Source organism: Tamandua tetradactyla, chromosome 3 (genome assembly GCF_023851605.1).
Source record: "Tamandua tetradactyla isolate mTamTet1 chromosome 3, mTamTet1.pri, whole genome shotgun sequence".
Classification (NCBI taxonomy): Eukaryota; Metazoa; Chordata; class Mammalia; order Pilosa; family Myrmecophagidae; genus Tamandua; species Tamandua tetradactyla.
This window is the reverse complement of record NC_135329.1, coordinates 144858421-144879105: the sequence shown is the minus strand read 5'-3', so window position 1 is coordinate 144879105 and position 20685 is coordinate 144858421. Positions and strand designations below refer to the sequence as shown.

Here is a 20685-nt window from a genome sequence, read left to right as displayed (position 1 = left end):
TGCCTGCTTTAGCATTGCCCTAAGTGGGCTTTAATTGAGGGACATTAAAGGAAATTACAGGGCATGGTAGTTCAGCAGTAGAAGTCTTGCCTGCCATGTGGGAGACCTGGGTTATTCTTGGCCCATGCATACACGCACAAAATGTTGTGAACAAAATTCACTATGATATATATATCACATATCTCTGTATGTGTGTGTGTATAGATACAGAAATACATATATGTAGGGAGACATTAAAAAAAGAAAAGATTAAAACAGGGCTTTGCAGAGCTTTTAATATATTAATGAACACTGGGGATCATTTCTAAGAATGGGTATATTATGCAGTGTTTCCCAAATTTATTGAACTCAGCATCCTGGTATTAGTTTTTTGCTTTGCAGTTAAGTTTTGTTTTGTTTTGTTTTTGGAGGAACAGCCTGTAAACTCGTGAGACCAGTATAGCCTGGAACATATTCTAGGAAATGCTGACATTAAAAAGTAGAGTTATGTCTTGAATTTAAAGAATTTGGGGAAACTCGTCATTAAAAATTTACTAGAAAAAAAAAGTTGACTAACTGCTTAAATCAGTATCCCCTGAGAAATGGCAATGAGGTCCTGTACTGGCAGCTTTAAAATTCAATGCGCCTTCAGAGCAGCATTAGTCATAATAGCCAAAAAGTGGAAACAACCCAATTTCCATCAACTGATGATTTATAAAGATAAAGAAAATGTCGCATATCTACATAATGAAATATCATATGGAATATCATTAAAAAATGAAGTACTGACTAGAAGTTATAACAAGGATGAAACTTCAAATCATATATAAATGAAAGAAGAAACCATACATAAATGGCCATATGTAATATGATCTCATTTATATGAAGTGTCCACAATAGGCCAATCCATAGAGATACAAAGTACATTCGTGGGAGCTAGGGGCTGGGAGGAGGGAGGAATAGGGAGTTATTGCTAATGGGTACAGAGTTTCTTTTACAAATGATGAAAATGTTCTAGAATTAGTGGTGATGGTTGTACAGCCTTGTGACATACTAAAAATTACTGAATTGTATACTTTAAAAGGATGAACTTTATGGTATGTGAATTTTTTTTTTTAAAGACAAAGGACACTATTTTTTTTTTTAATAATTTTTTTTTTTTTTTTACATGGGCAGGCACCGGGAATAAAACCCGGGTCCTCTGGCATGGCAGGCAAGCATTCTTGCTTGCTGAGCCACCGTGGCCCACCATATGGTATGTGAATTTGATTGTGATTTTGAAAACCCAATGCCCATCATATCAAATGGTCATCCCTTCAATATTACGAGAGTTGAGAGTCACATGACCATTTCTTGTCAACAATTCCATTTAATGAAGATATTAGATGTTATTTACAGAAGATATACATACATACAATTCCTAAACATTTAGCGTAGCTTAATTATGAAAACAGGAAAAAATGTACTCCAAAATTACATACTAAACAAAATAAATAAAAAGTAATTGTTTGGCACGATATCTCTTATATATCAAATAAATAACTCTATACCATTGATTGAATGAACTATTTACAGTGTATTTGAAAGTGCAAAACAACTGCTGAAAATTAAGATATTTGTAATAACATTTAAGTCCAGAAAATATGTTTTTTTCATCAACAGTAATTTGTAGCCAATAGTAAAGGTTTTTAATGCCCAGGAAAATATTTTAATTTTGAAAATGTTTTGTGCATATTGTGCTCTTCTGAAATGTTGTTTTCTATTTTGACGCTGGCAATTTTAAGAACCTTGAAGTTTCTTATTGGAATTCTTATGCATGTAATCCTGATTTGTAAATTTTAAAAAGTTACATTGTAAACATAAATATTACTCTATATATCATTCTGAAATGACAGACCAGTCCTCCCTAAGTTATACAAATGGCCATAATGTTTTACAGTGTGATGGCTGGGATCTATTCTGTTAGAGGTAAGACTATGAATGTAGAAGACCACCACCTATAATTTGGATATACATGGATTCCTTAACACCTTCCATAAACCCCACACTCTATATCATGATCTTGACTTAAAAATTATGAAACTATATCACCACTGATGTGCTCAATCAATTCTCGTTTGTTACCCTGTAAACACTTTGGGAAAAAATGTCAGGGTTTTGATACTTCTCTTAACAATGATACTTCTATTAAATTCTTCATGTGGGCCCTATTTTATGTTTCAACAAAGATGGCACACTTGGAAATGAAATAGGGTGACTATGAACAGGATTCCTAAGCTAGTGTGCAAGCTTTATGCAAGTCAATTCCTTCTCTTGTCATGTAGCTGGTAAGCTGAGTGCAGCCCTGAAATGTCTCAGGATATGTTTTTGCTTGTTTTGTAGAATTCTCTAGTGGCAATACAGTCTGTAGTAGCATAATTGGTATTTTTTTAACACATTGTGGACTGGGGACAAACCAGTGTCCTGGGCACTTCAAATGTCTATGGTCGACGAGGCTCTAATCTGTGCGACATCTGTGATAAAGTTCTCTGGTTGTCTATCACATTTAATTGCCGTACATAACTGCGGACATCCTGATGGTTCTTATTAGCTTGAGCTGCATCAAGATCTGTTGAAAGAGGAAAAGGGCAGAATTGACATTACATGATATATGCATATAAGATACAGCTTTATTTTCTCCAACTACTCATTACATTTATCATAGATTCTTGGGTTCCATCAAGACCTTTCAACATACCACACTCATTGAAGTATTTCCACTTGGTTGTCACATCTTCCTTATCCCTCCCCCTGATTTTCTTCTCCTTTCCAGAATCACCTCTTTTAATCATTTTCCTTTGCATAGCATGTTTAAAAAAATAGTGCCAAATAAAAATGAAAGTATCATCCTGATAGTCCTTGGTTACAGATTTAAATTGTTTCCCCTTACCAGCCTACCTCTGTATCTCACTCAGCAGGTCTCCTTGTTTTAGATGGGAACTAATGTGAAAGGCAGTTTTCATTAGCTACTGACAAAGCACTTAACACCTGGACCAGAATGAAGCAAGCCAGTGAACTTATAAAGCCCAGGCTTCCTCCTTTTCTTGCATACGGTACTCCTGCACTCTACTTCAACTTGCCTTTACAATTCTAGGCCTGGCCTAACTGGAGTCATGTGCCAAAGGATTCCCAGCCTATAAAGGAAATGCACCTTTTACATTCTTAGAGCCTGCCCATACTCAGAGACAAAACTCCAACCAGTGGGCTGAAGTTCTGACTTCTGCTGGGCCTCTAATTCTCTGATGCTACCAGATCTAAAAACCCAGTTACTATGCTCTTCTAAGCCACAAGAAAGCAGGTGAACTGAAGCTATCAGAGAGGTTAACTGATTTCCCTAAAACCAGGGCTGAAAAAAGAATCAAATGCCCACTCCCCACGCCAGGAATATACATAAATGAGAAAAGCCAAAACTCACAGTGGAGAACTAGACACCCAAGTCCCTTCAGAAGCAGCTGCTCAGGTCCTACATGTTGCTGCTCCATGGGAATCTGCACCCCAAGTTTCCAGATCTTTATATTTTTCTAGAGAAATTGGAAATCTGGATTTCTTTCCTGTGAATTCTACCAATTTTTAAACAGTGACACTATTTCAAAGTACAAGGAGGGAAATATCCTATTTCTACCTAACAAAACCTCCCGGGGCCCATGGGACCCCAGTGTGGCGTGTCCAGCCTAAAGGACTGCGGGAATGGCCAAACCAGACAGAGTCTGTACTCCGAGCAGTGTTCTTTCTGTCACAGCACACTGCTTTCTGCAGCCCATGTGTTCCTCTTAGATCCACACACCCCAAAACAATGAGAATGCCATCTGTATGAGGGGCGAAGGGGAGTGCTGTAGGTCTGAACACAGAAAAGCAGAGAGAAGATACAAAGGCTATAAGAAGAAACTCATCAGTATAATTATCACATATAAATAATACCACAGTGAACTGGAGAACACATTATGTTTAATTTCCTTGCTTCTCACTGGCAGTGTACTCTGCATGTACAATGTACTGTAATTACATTGTACATATGCCCACAATGTTTATGAAGAAGCTATTCCTATAGCTTTATCTATAGATTGTTGACTTCAGAGCTGAGCAGCTGTTGTTTACAAGCAGTTACTGATAGCTACAACAAATGCAGTGGAGACTTTTTAAAATAAGTCCCCTCCCCCCACTTCTCCAGGAGAAGATATGGAAGAATGTAGACTTACTACCAAAGTGGCTTACAGAACAAAACATATTCTTGTGGGGTTCTTCTCTGGTTCTGGACCTCCTTGAGGACCTTCTCAGCACTATAAAGCCTTTCAGGCATAGAAAACTTTGCATGCAACTTCAGGAGTTTCCTGAGGCCCCTGAAGGGCATGGATCCTAGAATGTAAACCTCTGTGGTAGACTGATAACGCTTTTATATTCTCCTATTCACTTGTATATCTGCTTTATGATCACATCTTTTTACATATAGTATATTACTAAAATGAAGAAATATGAGACATTTTAATTCTGTCAGAACCTACATAGAACAGTTGATGAGATGTGAGACTATTCTCATTTTGGAAATGAGAGAAGACATAATTATTTGAATCAATTTTTTAAAGGTCTACCAGCTTGTAAGTCAAGATTATTTTTTCCTGGGATTCTCCCCCCGCCCTCCCCCTCATACATTAAAAATGAATGTTTAGTAAATCTAGTATTCTGTATTAGCAACCTCTGGCTTTGGACCAGACCTGTGCTAGGAAGAGTAAACAACTTTTACTAATAAAATGAGGACCTTTTTGCCTCTTCACCCTGGGTTTGTTGGAGGGAATGGTGTTGGTTGCCTCACAGTCATGTACGTGTCAAATGATCATGTTGGGTTAATTAACCAAATTCTCCAAGATGCTCATACCGTGATGTTAACACAAAGCTTTTCAGGGTCCACTGCCTCACTCCCAGCCCAACTTGAGGGAGCTGGAGTTCCAACCTGTTTAAGACCCAAGAGAGACACACCAGCACTGGTCTAGAGCTGTGATCTGGTACTGTGAAGCAACTTAATTAACAACAGTTTAAAATTGTTATTTTTAGTAATATTTCTATATTAAAGGATTGCATTATTTCAGTTACTGTGACATGTGTTCAGATTTAAGAAGAGCAATTTAAATTCAGTGGGAATACTCAGAAATATAGTATGAATTCCTGCTATGGGATCTTTTACAAATGTGCTTTATAAACATTAATGTATTCTTGCAACACACTAAGAGACAATAAATATTACCTTCCCCAGTTTATAAATGACAGAACTGAGTCATTAGGGGTTGATGTGAGTTTCTCAACATCAAGCAATGAGTCATAAAGAGAGTTGGTTTGAGGCAGGATTTGTTGGCAATCATGCCTTCATTGTCTCTAGCCACGCTGGGAACAGAAAATTAATTCTCTTCAGTTCATTCATAAAATAATATTCCTATGGTTATTTCCTAGCTTTAAAACAATGGAACTACTTTCTAGTTTTAAAACAACAACAAATCTTTAAACCACTGGCCTCTCTCCCATAAAATTCATGGTCCAAAATATCGCTAATACAATCAAACATTTTCCAGACTCCTAGAGTTTCTCCATAGCCTCATTAAAATGAACTCAATCACCAAGATCTATATTGCAACATGCATCAGCATTCAACTTACTGAAAGGTTGGCTCCTACAGTATCTCACTGTTCTGGCAGTATTTGCAATCATGCGCTAAAAAGAATAAAAACAAAAGAAAAATAGAAATGCAAGTAAGTTTACTATACAACCCAAAAAGGAATACAAACCATTTATTGCAGTAATACTTGGTACAGGAGAAACTGCATGTTCTGGTATGTCAACTATCAGGAGGCAAACGGTGACACAGAACCTACTTAACTACTTTAAGGAGTCACCCACAATCACACATACAAGGCATTTTTGATATAAGGAATATTAATGGCATAACTCTAATCTCATTTTTGCTTGTTCCTCAAGGTGAAAAAGCAGATGCCACTCCTAAGACTCTACCTTATTGCTCAGGACTAATACTCACCATCCCTGATTGAGGGCAGAGGAATGAATCTGTAAGAAAATTTCTAACTATCCTAATATGGAGAAGGTTAGCTTGTCAAGTTCCTAATTTAAACAGTTAGGACTCCTAAATGAGATATTAAATTAAGTTGACTGTACAGGCATAATCAAAATATTCTACCTATGAATGTTTCCTACACACTACAGATTTATTGACCTTTCTAATCTTTCAGCTGTTCAGCAAGAGTGTGTGTTTTCAGGTCAATTCTAGTTATTTTGATAGTTATTTAATTCTAGATATTCCTAATGTTATTTCCTTTCTCCCTCCCTCTGCTCCTTTCCTTCCTCTCTCACCCTCTCCCTCTCTCTCTTCAATTAAAACAGAACGTGTACATTTCTGAAAAAAAAAAAAAAACGGTGAATATTAAGAACAAAGTAAAAATCACTTTGTATATCACTTCACAGGGAACCACATTAATATTTTGATACATTTCCTTCTAATTCTTAAAATATAAATATATAAACAATATTTTCAAAAACTGAAGTCACACTGTGCCTATGGAATTTTATTTTTATTAAAAACTTTTAATATTGCAGTGTGACTATTTCCATGTCATTTGCATTTTTAAACATTTCAAAAATGAGGATGCATTAAATAATATGGATGGAAAAGAATTTATTGAACTTTTGTTAATTTGGTCATTAATTGCTCCTAATTTCTTTGTAAAGTTTTGCAAGAAAGACTTTTGCAATAAAGACATAAAAGGGAATCTTTTGTGCTGTATTAAACTTTAGTTAGAAACAAAACAAGAAAAGAGAAATAAATGAGGGACAAAAATGGAAGCCCCTAACCCATGAGCAAAAACACTGGCAGGACATAAGAACCATTCCTTAACGAAGACAGTATCTCTTACTCTTGGTATTCTAACAGCAGCTGGGCCCCTCACCTCCCCCTGCCCTACTCCCTGATTATTGTTTCAGTACACCTTCACTGGCCAGGCTTTAAAGGGTGCCCTACAGAGACGGTGGATTAATTCTTTTCTATTAATTCTTTTGATTTTATTTTTCATTTTCCACCACAGTCACATTTGTAAGCATTCGTTCTGATTTTTATTACAATTAATTTTTTTGTTATCACAGTCGACTTTTTTTTTCTTTTTTGTGAACAACAACAAACAACAAAAAGCAATAAATTTCAAAGCACACTGCAACAGATTTCAGGGTTTGGTATGGGTTACAACTCCACAATTTCAGGTTTTTACTTCTAGCTGCTCTAAGCTACTGGAGACCAGTAGAAATATCAGTTCAATAATTCAGCACTCATACTCATTTGTTAGGCCCTACCTTCTTTGTATAACTCCACCCTCACCTTTGATCTTTCTCAAGGATGAAAAGATTATCAGAAATATCTAATCAATGTTTCAGCAATCATATTCATTTGTTAAAATCTACCTTCTCTGTATGAATCTACCATCACCCTTGATCTTCCTATCCCACTCTTTAGGGGTATTTAGGCTATGCCCATTCTAACTTTTTCATGTTGGAAGGGGCTATCTAAAATATGGGATAGGGGAATGGGACTAGTTGATGTTCTGGAGAGGCTGGCCCCTCTACATTTCAGGACTTACTGGTCCAGGGACTCATCTGGAGGTTGTAGGTTTCTAGAAATTTACCCTAGTGCATACAACCTTTGTAGCATCTTATATAAATGCCCTAAGTGTTCTTTAGGATTGGCAGGAATGGTTTTAAAGTTGGGGTTTGGCAGGTGTTCTAGTTTGCTAGCTGCCAGAATGCAATATACCAGAAATGGAATGGTTTTTAAAAACGGGAATTTAATAAATTTCTAGTTTACAGTTCTAAGGCCGAGAAAATGTCCCAATTAAAACAAATCTATAGAAATGTCCAGGGAAAGATACCTTGGTTCGAGAAGGCCAATGACGTTCAGAGTTTCCCTCTCATCTAGAAAGGTACATGGTGAACACAGTCAGGGTTCCTCTCTCATCTGGAAGGGCACATGGCAAACATGGTGTCATCTGCTAGCTTCTCCTCCTGGATTCCTGTTTCATGAAGCTCCCCGGGAGGCATTTTCCTTCTTCATCTCCAAAGGTTGCTGGCTGGTGGACTCTGCTTCTCGTGACTATGTCATTCTGCTCTGCTCTCTGAATCTCCCTTTCTCCAAAATGTTTCCTCTTTTATAGGATTCCAGTAAACTAATCAAGACCCACCCAAATGGGTGGAGACACACCTCCATCTAATCCAATTTAACAACCACTCTTGATTAAATCACATCACCAGGGAGATAAGCTCATTACAGTTTCAAACATACAGTACTGAATAGGGATTAGAAGAAACAACTGCCTTTACAAAATGGGATTAGGATTAAAACATGGTTTTTCTAGGGTACATACATCATTTCAAACTAGCACATTCCACTCTCTGGACCCTAAAAAAGACATATTTTTCCTATATACAAAATACATTCATTCTATCCAATATCAGAAAACTTTAAAGCATTTCAGTAACAATCAAATGCAATACAAGGCTAAAACCAGTACAAAGTCTCAACAAAGTCAGGTAGGAAATTCTCCTCTGTCTCTGGACCTTTGAAAACTCATAACCAGTTATTTTCTGCCAACATACAAAGGAGGAACATTCATAGGATACATATACTCATTTCCATAGAGGGAGGAAGGAACACAGGGGTCACAGGACCCAAGCAGTTTCAAAAACCTGCAGTGTAAAGTCCATTAGATTTTGAAGTCTGAGAATAATTTATCTTAGGGGCTTTTGACAGTGGCCCTGCCACTATTCCACCTTTTCCAAGGGCCTATGCAGAGTCCTGCCTCTCTCCAAATACAACCTTGTGGGACACTGGGGAGACCACCTCTTTCTTGGCTCCACCCTCTCCAAGCATCGGAGCTGCACCCAGGCTCTCTGCCATCTCTGGGGCACACGCTCAACCCTTCCATGTGGTGGCAGCCAGGCTCTCCCCAAACCCCAATGTGCTTCACCCTCTCCAAGGCCTGAGGCGGCATGACTCTTCCACTGCAATGAGGTGGAAGGCCCATCCTCTGCCTTTGGGGTAAGCTCACCCTCTCCACGGGCTTCGGTGGGTCCGCTCTCCTGGCCCGAGGCTTCTTGACTTCAGACCTCAGCCTCCATGGCTTTACCTCTGAAGTTATTTTTCCTTCATTGTGTCCATTCCTGTCCCTCTCAGTTCTGATCTGCAGTGGCTCTCTTTATACAGATCCCGCAACACTCTTGTTGGCTTTCCAAGCAGTAGCCTTGGATCATGCCCATCAGACATAAGGAGTTTCCACAAATCCTTCCGGGATAACTCCATGTCTGATCCTGGCTTTCTCTGAAATGGCTGGCTGGTTTCACATTTGGCCAAATCCTCATGTGGGACACTATTCTCTGGGGTCTCCCTTCCTGGAGGCCCAGAATTTTCCAGAGTATCAATTTCTGATTTCTTTGTACCCAAGACTTCAGTTTTCAGCTTATCTCTTTTATGTCGCATTTCACAATAAGCTGTGAGGAGAATCCAGGCTGTGCTTTCGACATTTAATTTGGAGATCCCTTCTGCTAAATATCCAAGTTCATGGCTTTTAAAATCAGCCTTCCAGCCAAAGCCACTAGTCAACTTTGCCAGATTATCTGCAATTTTAAAACAAGGTTCACTTTCCTTCCAGTATATAATAATATGTGCTTCATTTCTGTCTAAGGCTTTATCAGAAGTGTCTTTAGAGTCCACATTTCTATTAACAGTCTCTTCAAATCATTCTAGGCCTTCTCTATCAAGTTTCTCACAACTCTTCCAGAATCTTTCCCTTATCCATTTAAAAAGCCATTCCAACATGTTTGGTATTTGCAAACTGCAGCAGTAGCACCCCACTCCTGATATCAAAATCTGTTCTAGCTTGCTAGCTGCCGGAATGCAATATACCAGAAATGGAATGGCTTTTAAAAGGGGGAATTTAATAAGTTGCTAGTTTACAGTTCTAAGGCCGAGAAAATGTCCCAATTAAAACAAGTCTATAGAAATGTCCAATCAAAGGCATCTAGGGAAATATACCTTGGTTCGAGAAGGCCAGTGAAGTTCAGGGTTTCTCTCTCATCTAGAAAGGCACATGGTGAACACAGTCAGGGTTCCTCTCTCATCTGGAAGGGCACATGGCAAACATGGTGTCATCTGCTAGCTTCTCCTCCTGGATTCCTGTTTCATGAAGCTCCCCGGGAGGCATTTTCCTTCTTCATCTCCAAAGGTTGCTGGCTGGTGGACTCTGCTTCTCGTGACTATGTCATTCTGCTCTGCTCTCTCTGAATCTCCCTTTCTCCAAAATGTTTCCTCTTTTATAGGATTCCAGTAAACTAATCAAGACCAACCCAAATGGGTGGAGACATGCCTCCATCTAATCCAATTTAACAACCACTCTTGATTAAATCACATCTCCAGGGAGATGAGCTCATTACAGTTTCAAACATACAGTACTGAATAGGGATTAGAAGAAACAGCTGCCTTTACATAATGGTATTAGGATTAAAACATGGTTTTTCTAGGGTACAAACATCCTTTTACACCAGCACAGCAGGTTATGATAGGTAGCAAAGTCTAACAAAGCTTGCGTAAGAGTGACCTCCAGAGTAGCCTCTGTACTCTATTTCAACTCTCTCAGCCAGTAATATGTGATTTGTGATACATTTTTTCCCCTCTTTGGTCAGGATAGCATTGTTGATCCCATAGTGCCAGGGCTGGACTCATCCCTGGGAGTCATCTCCCATGCTGCCAAGGAGACTTTCATTCCTGGATGTTATGCACCATGCAAGGGGGAGGGCACTGATTTCACTTGCAGAGTTGAGCTTAGAGAAAGAGAGAGGCCACATCTGAGAGAAAAGAAGACCTCCAAAGTAACTCTTAGGCATAACTGTAGGCAGTCTAAGCTTCTTCACTACATACATAACTTCACAAGAACAAGCCTCAAGATCAAGGGCTTGCTCCCCCTCTCTATGTGGGACCTGACTCCCAGGGGTGTGGACCTTCCTGGCAACGTGGGACAGAAATCCTAGAATGAGCTGGGACTCAGCACCAAGGGATGGAGAAAACCTTCTCGGCAAAAAGAGGGAAGAGAGAAATGAGACAAAATAAATTGTCAGTGGCTGAGATATTTCAAATACAGTCAAGGGGTTATCCTGGAGGTTATTCTTACACATTATATAGATATCCTCTTTTAGTTTATGGTGTATTAGAATGGTTAGAGGGAACTGCCTGAAACTGTAGAGCTGTGTTTCCATCGCCATGTTTCCTGAAGATGACTGTATAATAATAATATAACTTTCACAATGTGACTGTATGATTGTGAAAACCTTTTGCTTGATGCTCCTTTTATCTGCAGTATGGACAGATGAGTAAAAAAATATGGATAAAAAGTAAAATATAATAGGGGGAACAAAGGTTAAAATAAATTGGGTAGATTGAAATACTAGTGGTCAATGAGAGGGAGTGGTAAGGGGTATGGCATGTATGAGTTTTTTCTTTTTTCTGTCTTGCTGGAGAGATGCAAATGTTAAAAAAAAATGATCATGGTGATGAATACACAACTATGTGATGATATTGTGAGCCATTGATTGTAACCATGTCAAGAATGTTTGTATGTCAAGAATATCTGTTCGTTGTTTATATTAAAAATATTTTTAAAATAAATTAAAAAAAAAAGATAAAGGGTTTGGCCTATTGATTTGGGTGTCCCTAATGTTTGACACAGTATCAGGGGCTTCCCCAATGGTAAGGTTTTATAGTTCCATATTTTTTCTCTCAGTCTATTAATTTGAGCATGAGCAGAGCATTACAAAGGCTCCATGCAGAGACAGACTCTGCAATCTCTGAACAGTTAAGGAATTCCCGTCCTTACTTTCTTCTCTCTTGGACCCTTGGCTTGCTAAAGTATAGAAAATGAAAAAAATGACTCATTTGGCAGGAAAAGTAGTCATAGGAGAGTCACAGCCTTACAAATGTATGTGAGTGAGTTTTCATAATACCTTGCTGAATACTAGTGCTTTGAGGACTGGCAAGCACCACGTCACACGTGTCTGTATTGGATAATTGCACATACACAAAGAGGTAATCGGAAAAGTTTGAACTTCACTTTCATGAAGGATCTTAAGACCCACACGTCTATTGAGCATCATGAGAAATGTATTACAAATACCTTCAAGAAAATGTAACATACAATGTATAATTAGCCTCTGATATATGAAGCCCTAGAATAAACAGTAACTACGATAATTTTCCTGCTCATTTACTTTAAGTTGTTTTTTCACTTTTCTAAAGGCTTTGCATCCGAAGGGCACAAGTATATTCCATGTAGGATTATTACAATTCTTCAGATATTGAATGGAGTGTAATTACGGAAAACCCTGGGAAATGCTGCCAGTATGCCCCTCTGAAGAATAATCAAACAATTAGCAGGGGTCAGAAACCTTTTCGTATACCATTTTGTAGAAAGTAATTGTTCTGCTTTTTAGTTTTAAAAGCTAAAACATTTCATTCTGATTTCAGTTGTAGGCTACTCTTCATAGCTATACTCTGAGGCTTCATAATTTTTAGCTCATTATGTAGTTTAAAATGTGAGAACAATTGTTTAAATCAGTAATATTCAGCTCTGGAGTTCATTCTACCTTTCTAAATCTTTGATTAATTTTAACAATGATTTTAATTTTGATGTATCCTTTTCAATTGTATTCAAAGATAACTTCAGTTATAACTTTGAAATCCCAATCTGGTTTTGCAATAAGGTCCATTATTTTGCTTTGTGAGGTCTACATAATAATGTTGCAATGGTATAGACTGTCAGTAGCAGTGTGTGAACCCCACTGGCATTGGCGATCAATGCGAAGTTACAGGGTGCTTTCACAAAGCCAAAGAAGTGCCAAGCTTGATGTTTTAACTCATCCCTTCGGCACTCATTAGACACAAGCAAATATTTTAAATGGTACTATCAACTCCATCAACCCCAAGGCACTTTTCTGGAAGTGATCAACCACTTTCAATCATCTCCTCGCCTTCCACAGCCTGCCTATAAACAGGGGCTTCCCTCTGTTTGAAATGCATCTAGCAAGGAGAAACTCAGTACCTCCAAAGACTACCCTTTTCAATTTTAAACCTATTAGAAATTTCATTGTTAGAGTCAAAGTGCTTCTCCCTCTTGCTTTCTCTCATCAGTCCTAGCACTGGCCTCTGGAGCCATGACAAACCAGTTTAGTTCCTTTTGAACAGGAACTAAATACTGAAGAAACTAATTCTGAAGGCAACTATTATGGACTTCCTCCCACCGCCAAGTCTTTTCTTGTTCAGTCTAAATATTCCCAATTTCTTTAACAATTCTTCTTAAGACAGTTCCACATCTCTTCTGGACAATCTCTGGTATGGTACCCTAGACTAAGAAAATCACAGCATGCAGAAGAAATATTAATCTTCTTTCCTTTATCTAGCCAATCCAATACATCTAAGTCACCAATTAAAAAAAATCGTATTACTTATATCTGTTAAGTTAATAATAAATTAAACCTCTCAGCTCATTTCACTGAACTGCTGTTTGGATGCTGCTTCCCCACTCTGTAGATGTGCAATTGATTTTTTTACCAAAGTGGAGAATTTTACATTTATCTCTGCTAAAATCTATCTATTAAGTAAGAGTCTTTCTTTTCTTCCACAAACTTATGCCTCATATTATTTTTTGATGGCAGGTGGCCTTTTATTCATTGGTATTCTCACTTAAGTAGGCAGAAACTAAGGTCAAAGAGATGTCGGCTTCATTTTCTAACTGCCAAGACAGGGATAAAGCCCAAGATTGCATCCTAGGCTTCGCCATCCTGCCAGAGCATGTTGGCCTGCCTGGGGCAGGCTGGGCAGCCTTCCATAACACCAGGCCAGTGGGAAGATGCCTGATTACCCCAAAGCAGGAACTCTCACTTATTTTTTTCCCTTCACAGCGAACCTGAGGTTTATAATGCATTCACATTAAGACGGCGATTCTCAATGCAGGGGTAACTGTAGATCCCCTTTCGAAGGTATTCCAAATATTGCAGGTGGACTGTTTGAAACCCCCTGCCACACCTTCACTGAGTCTGATATGCCCCCAACCCTTTGTTGAGAATCTCCCCCTTCATGAGACTCTGCTCTCAAAGGCCCTAATCAAGAAAATAGTCCTCAGTTAGTAATGCCAGGATCCCCTTTGAGAGTCTACATGCCGCACTTCAGAAAAGTCATCATTTTTTCAGGGGACTGATTCTAAGAATGCGTCTTTAGGGCTTGTTTGCAAAAATTAATGTGTCCACGCCCTTCCTGACCTCCAGGGCTGTTAGAAGGGCCCGGAGAAAGCCAATGGGTTCCACTAAGACATCAGCTCTTGGAGGGAAGCACAAACTGGAAGAAGTGAGGCAGCAAGTGAAGGACTCTACGCGACTACCCTCATGTAGTTATTTCTCTCTCTGTCTGAAAACAGAGAGACTCAGAAGCAGATGTCCATCCTGGCTCCTGAGCTGCAAAGTGATCAGCACAAAGAAGCTGTCCAGAGTAAGCAGCAACCTGTTCTCTGGACTCCAGCCCTGAGGGGAGGATCCACTCCCCACCCCCACACATTTCCTCTTGGATCCAGTGAGATGTGAGAAGCACCCCATTCTCAGACTGGGCCCCTGGAACCTGGGCCTTACCCTTTTATACTCCTGTGGCGCCCTCCCCTTCGGGCTGCCCAAGCACACCTTCACTCCTGCCCAGACGTGTGCATGAACTATCAGGCCTCTCCAGCTGTCTCTAGCTTTTTCTGCCGCTCCCTACTGCCTCTAGTCCCCCAGTCCAAGCCCCTCCTTAGTTCTCTGCCACTGAAGAGGAGTGGCTTCAGGTCTGTTTCTTAAATTCAGGCTGGCAAGCCCTCCAGGCAACCCCACCTTAAGCTGCTCCACTCCCTTCATCTCCCATTCACAGAAAACTGCCAGAACCGGCTCTCCTCTTACTGGGCTCCACCGCCTCTGCTCCTCGCGCTCTGAGGAGCTGCTCCCTGATTCAAGCCTCTTCTAAATGCCTGCCCCAAGCAGCTTTTGTCTTTCTATTGCCTCCTGAGATCACCCTTGTTCTTTAAGCTTACCACACAGGCTTTTTTTTTCCCTTTCTTTTATTTTTGCCCCTATTGTTTTGATTCTACCCCTCCAGATACCTGTCATGTATAAGACTTCTGTCAATGACTTCTTGCTTAGCGTGAATGTTAGCATGTATAAAGCTGCATTTATGCCATCAGATTGTTTCACTTAGACCCTTATATATTCAGGACAAGAATTTTTCACTGCAAGACCTAGAAATATGTAATCTCTCCCTTACAAAAACTATACCTTTGATAGCAACCAAGTGGAATTAAGTGCACAGTCTGGACCGAGACAAAGCGGGTCCAGATGCTGAACCAGCCCTCACTGTATATGTTCTAGAAAAGAAGCCTGCTCTCCCCCCAGCTATGGGTCTTTGATATCCAAGACGCATATGACCTAGAGGTACATGTGTATAACATATGGATGATGCCCACAGCATGGGGACATGACCAGGGACAGGCTGTTTTTTGTGCATCTCTGCTCTCAGGGAAGGACACTGTAGAATAGACACAGTTAGTGCCACAGTGAGGATGGCAGACAGAATAATGCTCAGTGAGGAAGAGAGGCATAAATTCTCACATATGCATACGGCTCTGGGACATAGGTTGATCAGATTTTCTAATAAAATAGAAAATACTTTAGGAGAATATCTTTATTACTGAAAATATATTTAAAGACTTTCCTATGTGTGGGAAAAACAGACCTTTTGAACTTCAGGTTAAACCTTGAGACAGCGACCGACCAGGAACACTGGGTCCTGTAGCTCCTTAGAACACCGCAGGGGGCTCGTCCCCTACAAGGAAGCTTTGAAGGGTAAAAGGGCTGGGGGCTAGAATGTGCTATTCTTTGAAGAGTTTCACAGATAAACAATTTAGCTTAAAAGGTTTTACATTTTCTTGTATTTTACATATTGGTGTAATTGTAATTAACATTAAAGATTAACTTGATGTTACTTTCTCCTGCCTTTTGAAGTAACCATTAATAAATAGCTGGAGCAAAACTAGCAAAGGGCTCTTGGCTCTAGAAGTTCAAGAGTCCCCTGCTCCAAATTTCAGAAATCTGTGTCTGTCTTAATTCTCGCATCGTCCTGTCAGCAACACCTTTGTCACTAAGTCCAACCCTGGAATATGATCGGGTTATTCTTTCACCAACAAGTATTTCTTGTACACATACTATGTATTGACACCTTCCCGGGTAGTAGGAAGATATCAGTGGACAAAATAGACACGATCCTTGATCCAGGGCACTTACTTTCTAGTGGGGCAAATAAGTAATGAATAAGCAAATAAAGAAGATCATTAAATAAGCAAATAAAGCTGATCATTAAATCAGCTTTCAAGGCAGGATTCACCCAACAGAAGAATGCTGATGGTAGAAGGTAGAGGAACCACGTTATAATGGTCAGGGAAGACACCCTGGAGGAGGGGACACATGTTCTGAGTCCTGAGCAACGAGGGGGAGACAGAAAGAAGACCAGGGGCAGACATCCCTGGCAAAGGTAACAGCTAGTGCAAAGGTCCAGAGGCATGAATGAAAAAGAAGGCCAGTCTCACCAACTTGGGCTGAGAAAAGAGAAAATGAGGTATGAGAGAGAGGAGGTGCTCAAGGTGACAAGTCTGGATTTTATTATATTATTGTAGCTAACATGGTTTTATTTTCTACTGGTGCATCTGCATGAAGTTCTCTCTCCCTTTATTGTGCTTTCTGACTCATACTGTGAATGAGTTTTACATATTTTGTTGATTTTCATATCTCATATATTCATGTTTTATCTTTCCAACTTTGTAATCTCCTAAAGGCCATGGACTACTTTTTTGGATTTCTTCATATTACCTGGTACAGTCCTTTGCCTCCACATGTGTTGTACTGCTTTGAAGTCTACCCTTTGGAAGATCTGAATTTAGCCCGGTCTGTAAATCTGTATATACAGAAAGCAAACTCTAGTAGATTCCTTTTTGTGTTAGAGAGGTCTGAGAATTGGGTAGATTTAAACATTCATATTTTTACTTGGAGGCTTTTTCCATAGCTTGAGATAACAAGTCCAGTGCTCTCTCCATGAATATTGTAATAATATGATTGTTGCTAAAAAAGACTTGTTAATTATCTAATGCCATTATTAGGGATGCAAAAAAAAATGATTTAAAACATTGCTCTTCTTTAATGAATTAGCTTCTGGTAGTGCCTCCAGTGCCTATAGATGTTTGCCCCGTGCTTCTCATTCCAAATAAAATGACTAGCTTAAAAAATCACATTTATAAATAAATAAACCTAAATATGGATATGGCTGAAATAGACCCAACCGCCTAATACAGTAGCAACTGTGCCTATCAGCATGCTTTATGCAGTCTGGGATAGTGGCAGGCGGCCAGCATATTATCCTCTAATCCATTCCTAGTCTACCTCCTAAATGTTATAAATATTCATGTATGCCATAGAAAGCTGCTAAGGGCTTTATTCAAACATTTTTTTTTTGAATACCCCTTTATGTTCTCCCCAAACGAAAGAATGTCTGCCTCTTTTTTTTCCCATAAAGATCAGAGTGTGAATCCCCCTTTGTTCATACTCATAAATCCTGAAAACTAATATGCAACAAATTCTCTAATCCTCATTTCATACCTCAAGGGTGAAGAGGTTCAAAATAAAATTATTTAGGGGTTGGCACAGTGGTTTGCTATGAGTGTGCAATGCTGTCTCTAAGAAAAGGTGCCTGAGCTCCTAGATACCTTGGTGACTTCTGCCCCTGACAGGGGCTCTCTCTGTGGGACACAGCATCCCACCCCCACCAAGGCTGCCAGTTCTGCTCACCAACTTGGCGTTGCTGATGAACAACTGGCAAGCATTTTTCATTAAGGTAAAAAATAAGATGTATCCTTCTCCAAGACACTTGGTGATAACAGCAGGCACTATTGGGAGGTATAAGTAAGTGGTATGGGGCATCGGTGGGCTTGTCTATGGGGAGAAAATGTTAGAAAACTGGCAACAAGTGCCAGGTTGGTCCAATTCAGGCTGGGAAAGCATAAACAAATCCTTTTGATGTTGCATCTCCTTTTCCAGTAACATTAACTCGTGGAAGGACCATCCTCAACTTTTCTCATGGTATGACTTATCAAATGAAATAAAAGCTCTGAAGTTGCTGAAGAAGAGAACTACTAGTACTCTTCCAGTATCCTTTCTTCCATTCTCTTTTCCGAATTTTTAGTGGGGCACATGGATACCCAAAATAAGAACTACATTTTCTAATTTTCCTTTCATGTAATTAAGTTTCTGGCCAATAAAATGTGAGCAAAGTGATGAGTGCAACTTCCAAGTTATGTCTGTAAGGGGAAGAAGCCGCCCTCTCCCGTGGGGTCAGCCACCTCGGACCACACAGGTGGTAATACGGAGAGAGAAAGTGGCCTGGAAATAAGACTCTTTTTGGCATTTTAAGCGAGAAAGAAATAGTCTCATTCCGTTTAAGCCGTCATTAATTTAGGTTCCTATTATTGCAGTGGAATTGCTGCTATCTTAACTATTCAGTTGCTTTTAAGCAAAACTGGACTCTCTCTAACAGTAGGATGTGAAGGATTTCTTGCCTCACTACTGTGGGGACATAAAGTGTAGAAATGGGGAGGGGGGACTTTCCTAATATCCACTGAATATCATCTTGACTTTTCCTCTGCAAGTTGTAGATACAAGGCCAAGATCAGAAAACCCAGATGAAACAATTTCTCTCAAAGTGTGCAAAGCCAAACAGTGGTTAGCTTTGCATACCTGTGCTGTTCTTGTTTGTTTAGTTTAGGGAGCTTCGATGATCAACGGTTCTAAAATTCAGTCAGCTCTTTAGGAAACTCTGATGTCTACATTATATGTTTGGCTTAGCCACACCTTAGCCTGCATTTCTGCATCAACGATCTGGAAGGTTCTTTACCCATTTGTTTAATCTTTCATTTTATCTGGCAACGAACTTCTGGAAAACAGGTTTTCCATTGAGAAATCAGGGAAATTGCTTAATCTTCTGTGCTAACAATGTTTTTTACATACAAAGAATGTTTTTATCCAAGAATTGCTAAACTGACCCAGTATTAGAGATGTTTATACCCCACCCTTGGTGGGGAGAAGACTGCTAAGAAAATATTTGTCTTCATGTGCTGTTTCCTAAGAAGCTTAAGAGATGGGGAGCTAGGCACCCAGCAATAGCTGTACTTCTTTACCAAGGTGGACTTTGCAATAAACTCAATCCCAGAGCTGAATGGTGCTGATTCTCACAGGATACTGCAGGGTGATTCAAATTCTCTGGAGCCACACGTTTCAGCTGATTTTTTTGTGTGTGTGTGACATGGGCAGGCCCTGGGAATCGAGCAGGCCGGGTCTCCAGCACAGCCGGCAAGATTCTGCCACTGCGCCACCAGTGTACCGCATCTCAGCTGAATTTTAAGGAACAATTAGAATAATGGTTTTCTGATTAGAATTCTATAGCACTTTATGGCTTACCTACCAGGGATCTACCAACAATGACAAGAGATAGACAGAGCAGGTATTATCCCCACTTTCTGCTGAGAAAACTGACACACAGAGAAGTTAAAGCACAGCCATAAAGTTATGTGGCTGAGAATTGAGCCTCATGTCTCCTGAACTCCAAGTTCTCAGTTTCTCCTCAGTGCCACATTCACCACTGCAAATCATACACCAGGGCAGATGCTCACCCACAAAGAGACAAACACTGTAACACCCCATCCCTCCAGATTGCAGCCAAAGGACTCAGAAGACAATGGATCATTCCATTAACAGGCACTATGTAGCTAAAAAAAGATTTTGGCATGACCTGCTATTATTGCTTCACAGAATATAAGAAAATAAACTGCCAAGTAACCAATGCGAGATAACGCTGCTGTATGCATTGGGGGGTGGGGGGTGGGGTGGAGGGAGTAAGATGGGGTGAGGTGATGGACGTATTAATTATGTGCCAGTGGCTATAATGCTCTTTCAAGTTGTCGCTCTGAACTTGAGTGAACTTTACTAGGATAAGCAATACACGTTTAGATTAATACTTCATAATAAAGACCTGCTATAGAGTTGCCTTTTACCTGCATGCACTATGGCCAGGTTTGTCAGATCAACATTTCAAAGGCATCCTGGGGCAGTCTAGCTCCGCAAACCTTATAACAAAATAACAACATGGAACTCACTCTGGAACATTCGTGCATTTTAGCAACAGGCAGCCACGGACGGAACACACAGCATAAAAGCTAGCTGCTGCTGGGAGCTGCAGCACAAATACTATTCAATTTCACAAAAGAGACCTGACAGAATAAAATAGGTAGCCAATTTAAACCAAATATTTCAAAACTCCTTTATGCATAACTACCTTTTTTAACATGGCAGTATATATGGAAATTATTTCCTTTATTAGTACAAATGCAAATTTTACTTAAAAAAACATTGTGGTTAAGGTTATAATACTGTACGTACCATTTTTTCAAAGTTTACTAGATTGTCAATGAATGTCTTGTTCCCCTCATGAGTAAATGTCATATCTGTATAGAAATAAAAGCCACA

General features: G+C 39.6%; 1 protein-coding gene across 12 annotated transcripts in view; it reads right to left on the bottom strand.

The window, feature by feature from the left end:
* Window positions 1-1535: 1535 nt before the first annotated feature.
* The window catches only part of RAPGEF4 (Rap guanine nucleotide exchange factor 4), a 328672-nt gene continuing 309522 nt past the window's right edge, over window positions 1536-20685 (bottom strand). For all 12 annotated transcript variants that reach the window (XM_077154152.1, XM_077154160.1, XM_077154156.1 and 9 more), the window contains 3 exons: window positions 20599-20663; window positions 5661-5715; window positions 1536-2587 (listed from right to left, as the gene is read on the bottom strand). In XM_077154152.1, the coding sequence (XP_077010267.1) occupies window positions 2460-2587; window positions 5661-5715; window positions 20599-20663 (248 nt within the window). In that variant the 3' untranslated portion in view covers window positions 1536-2459. The remainder of the gene's footprint in view (window positions 2588-5660; window positions 5716-20598; window positions 20664-20685) is intronic.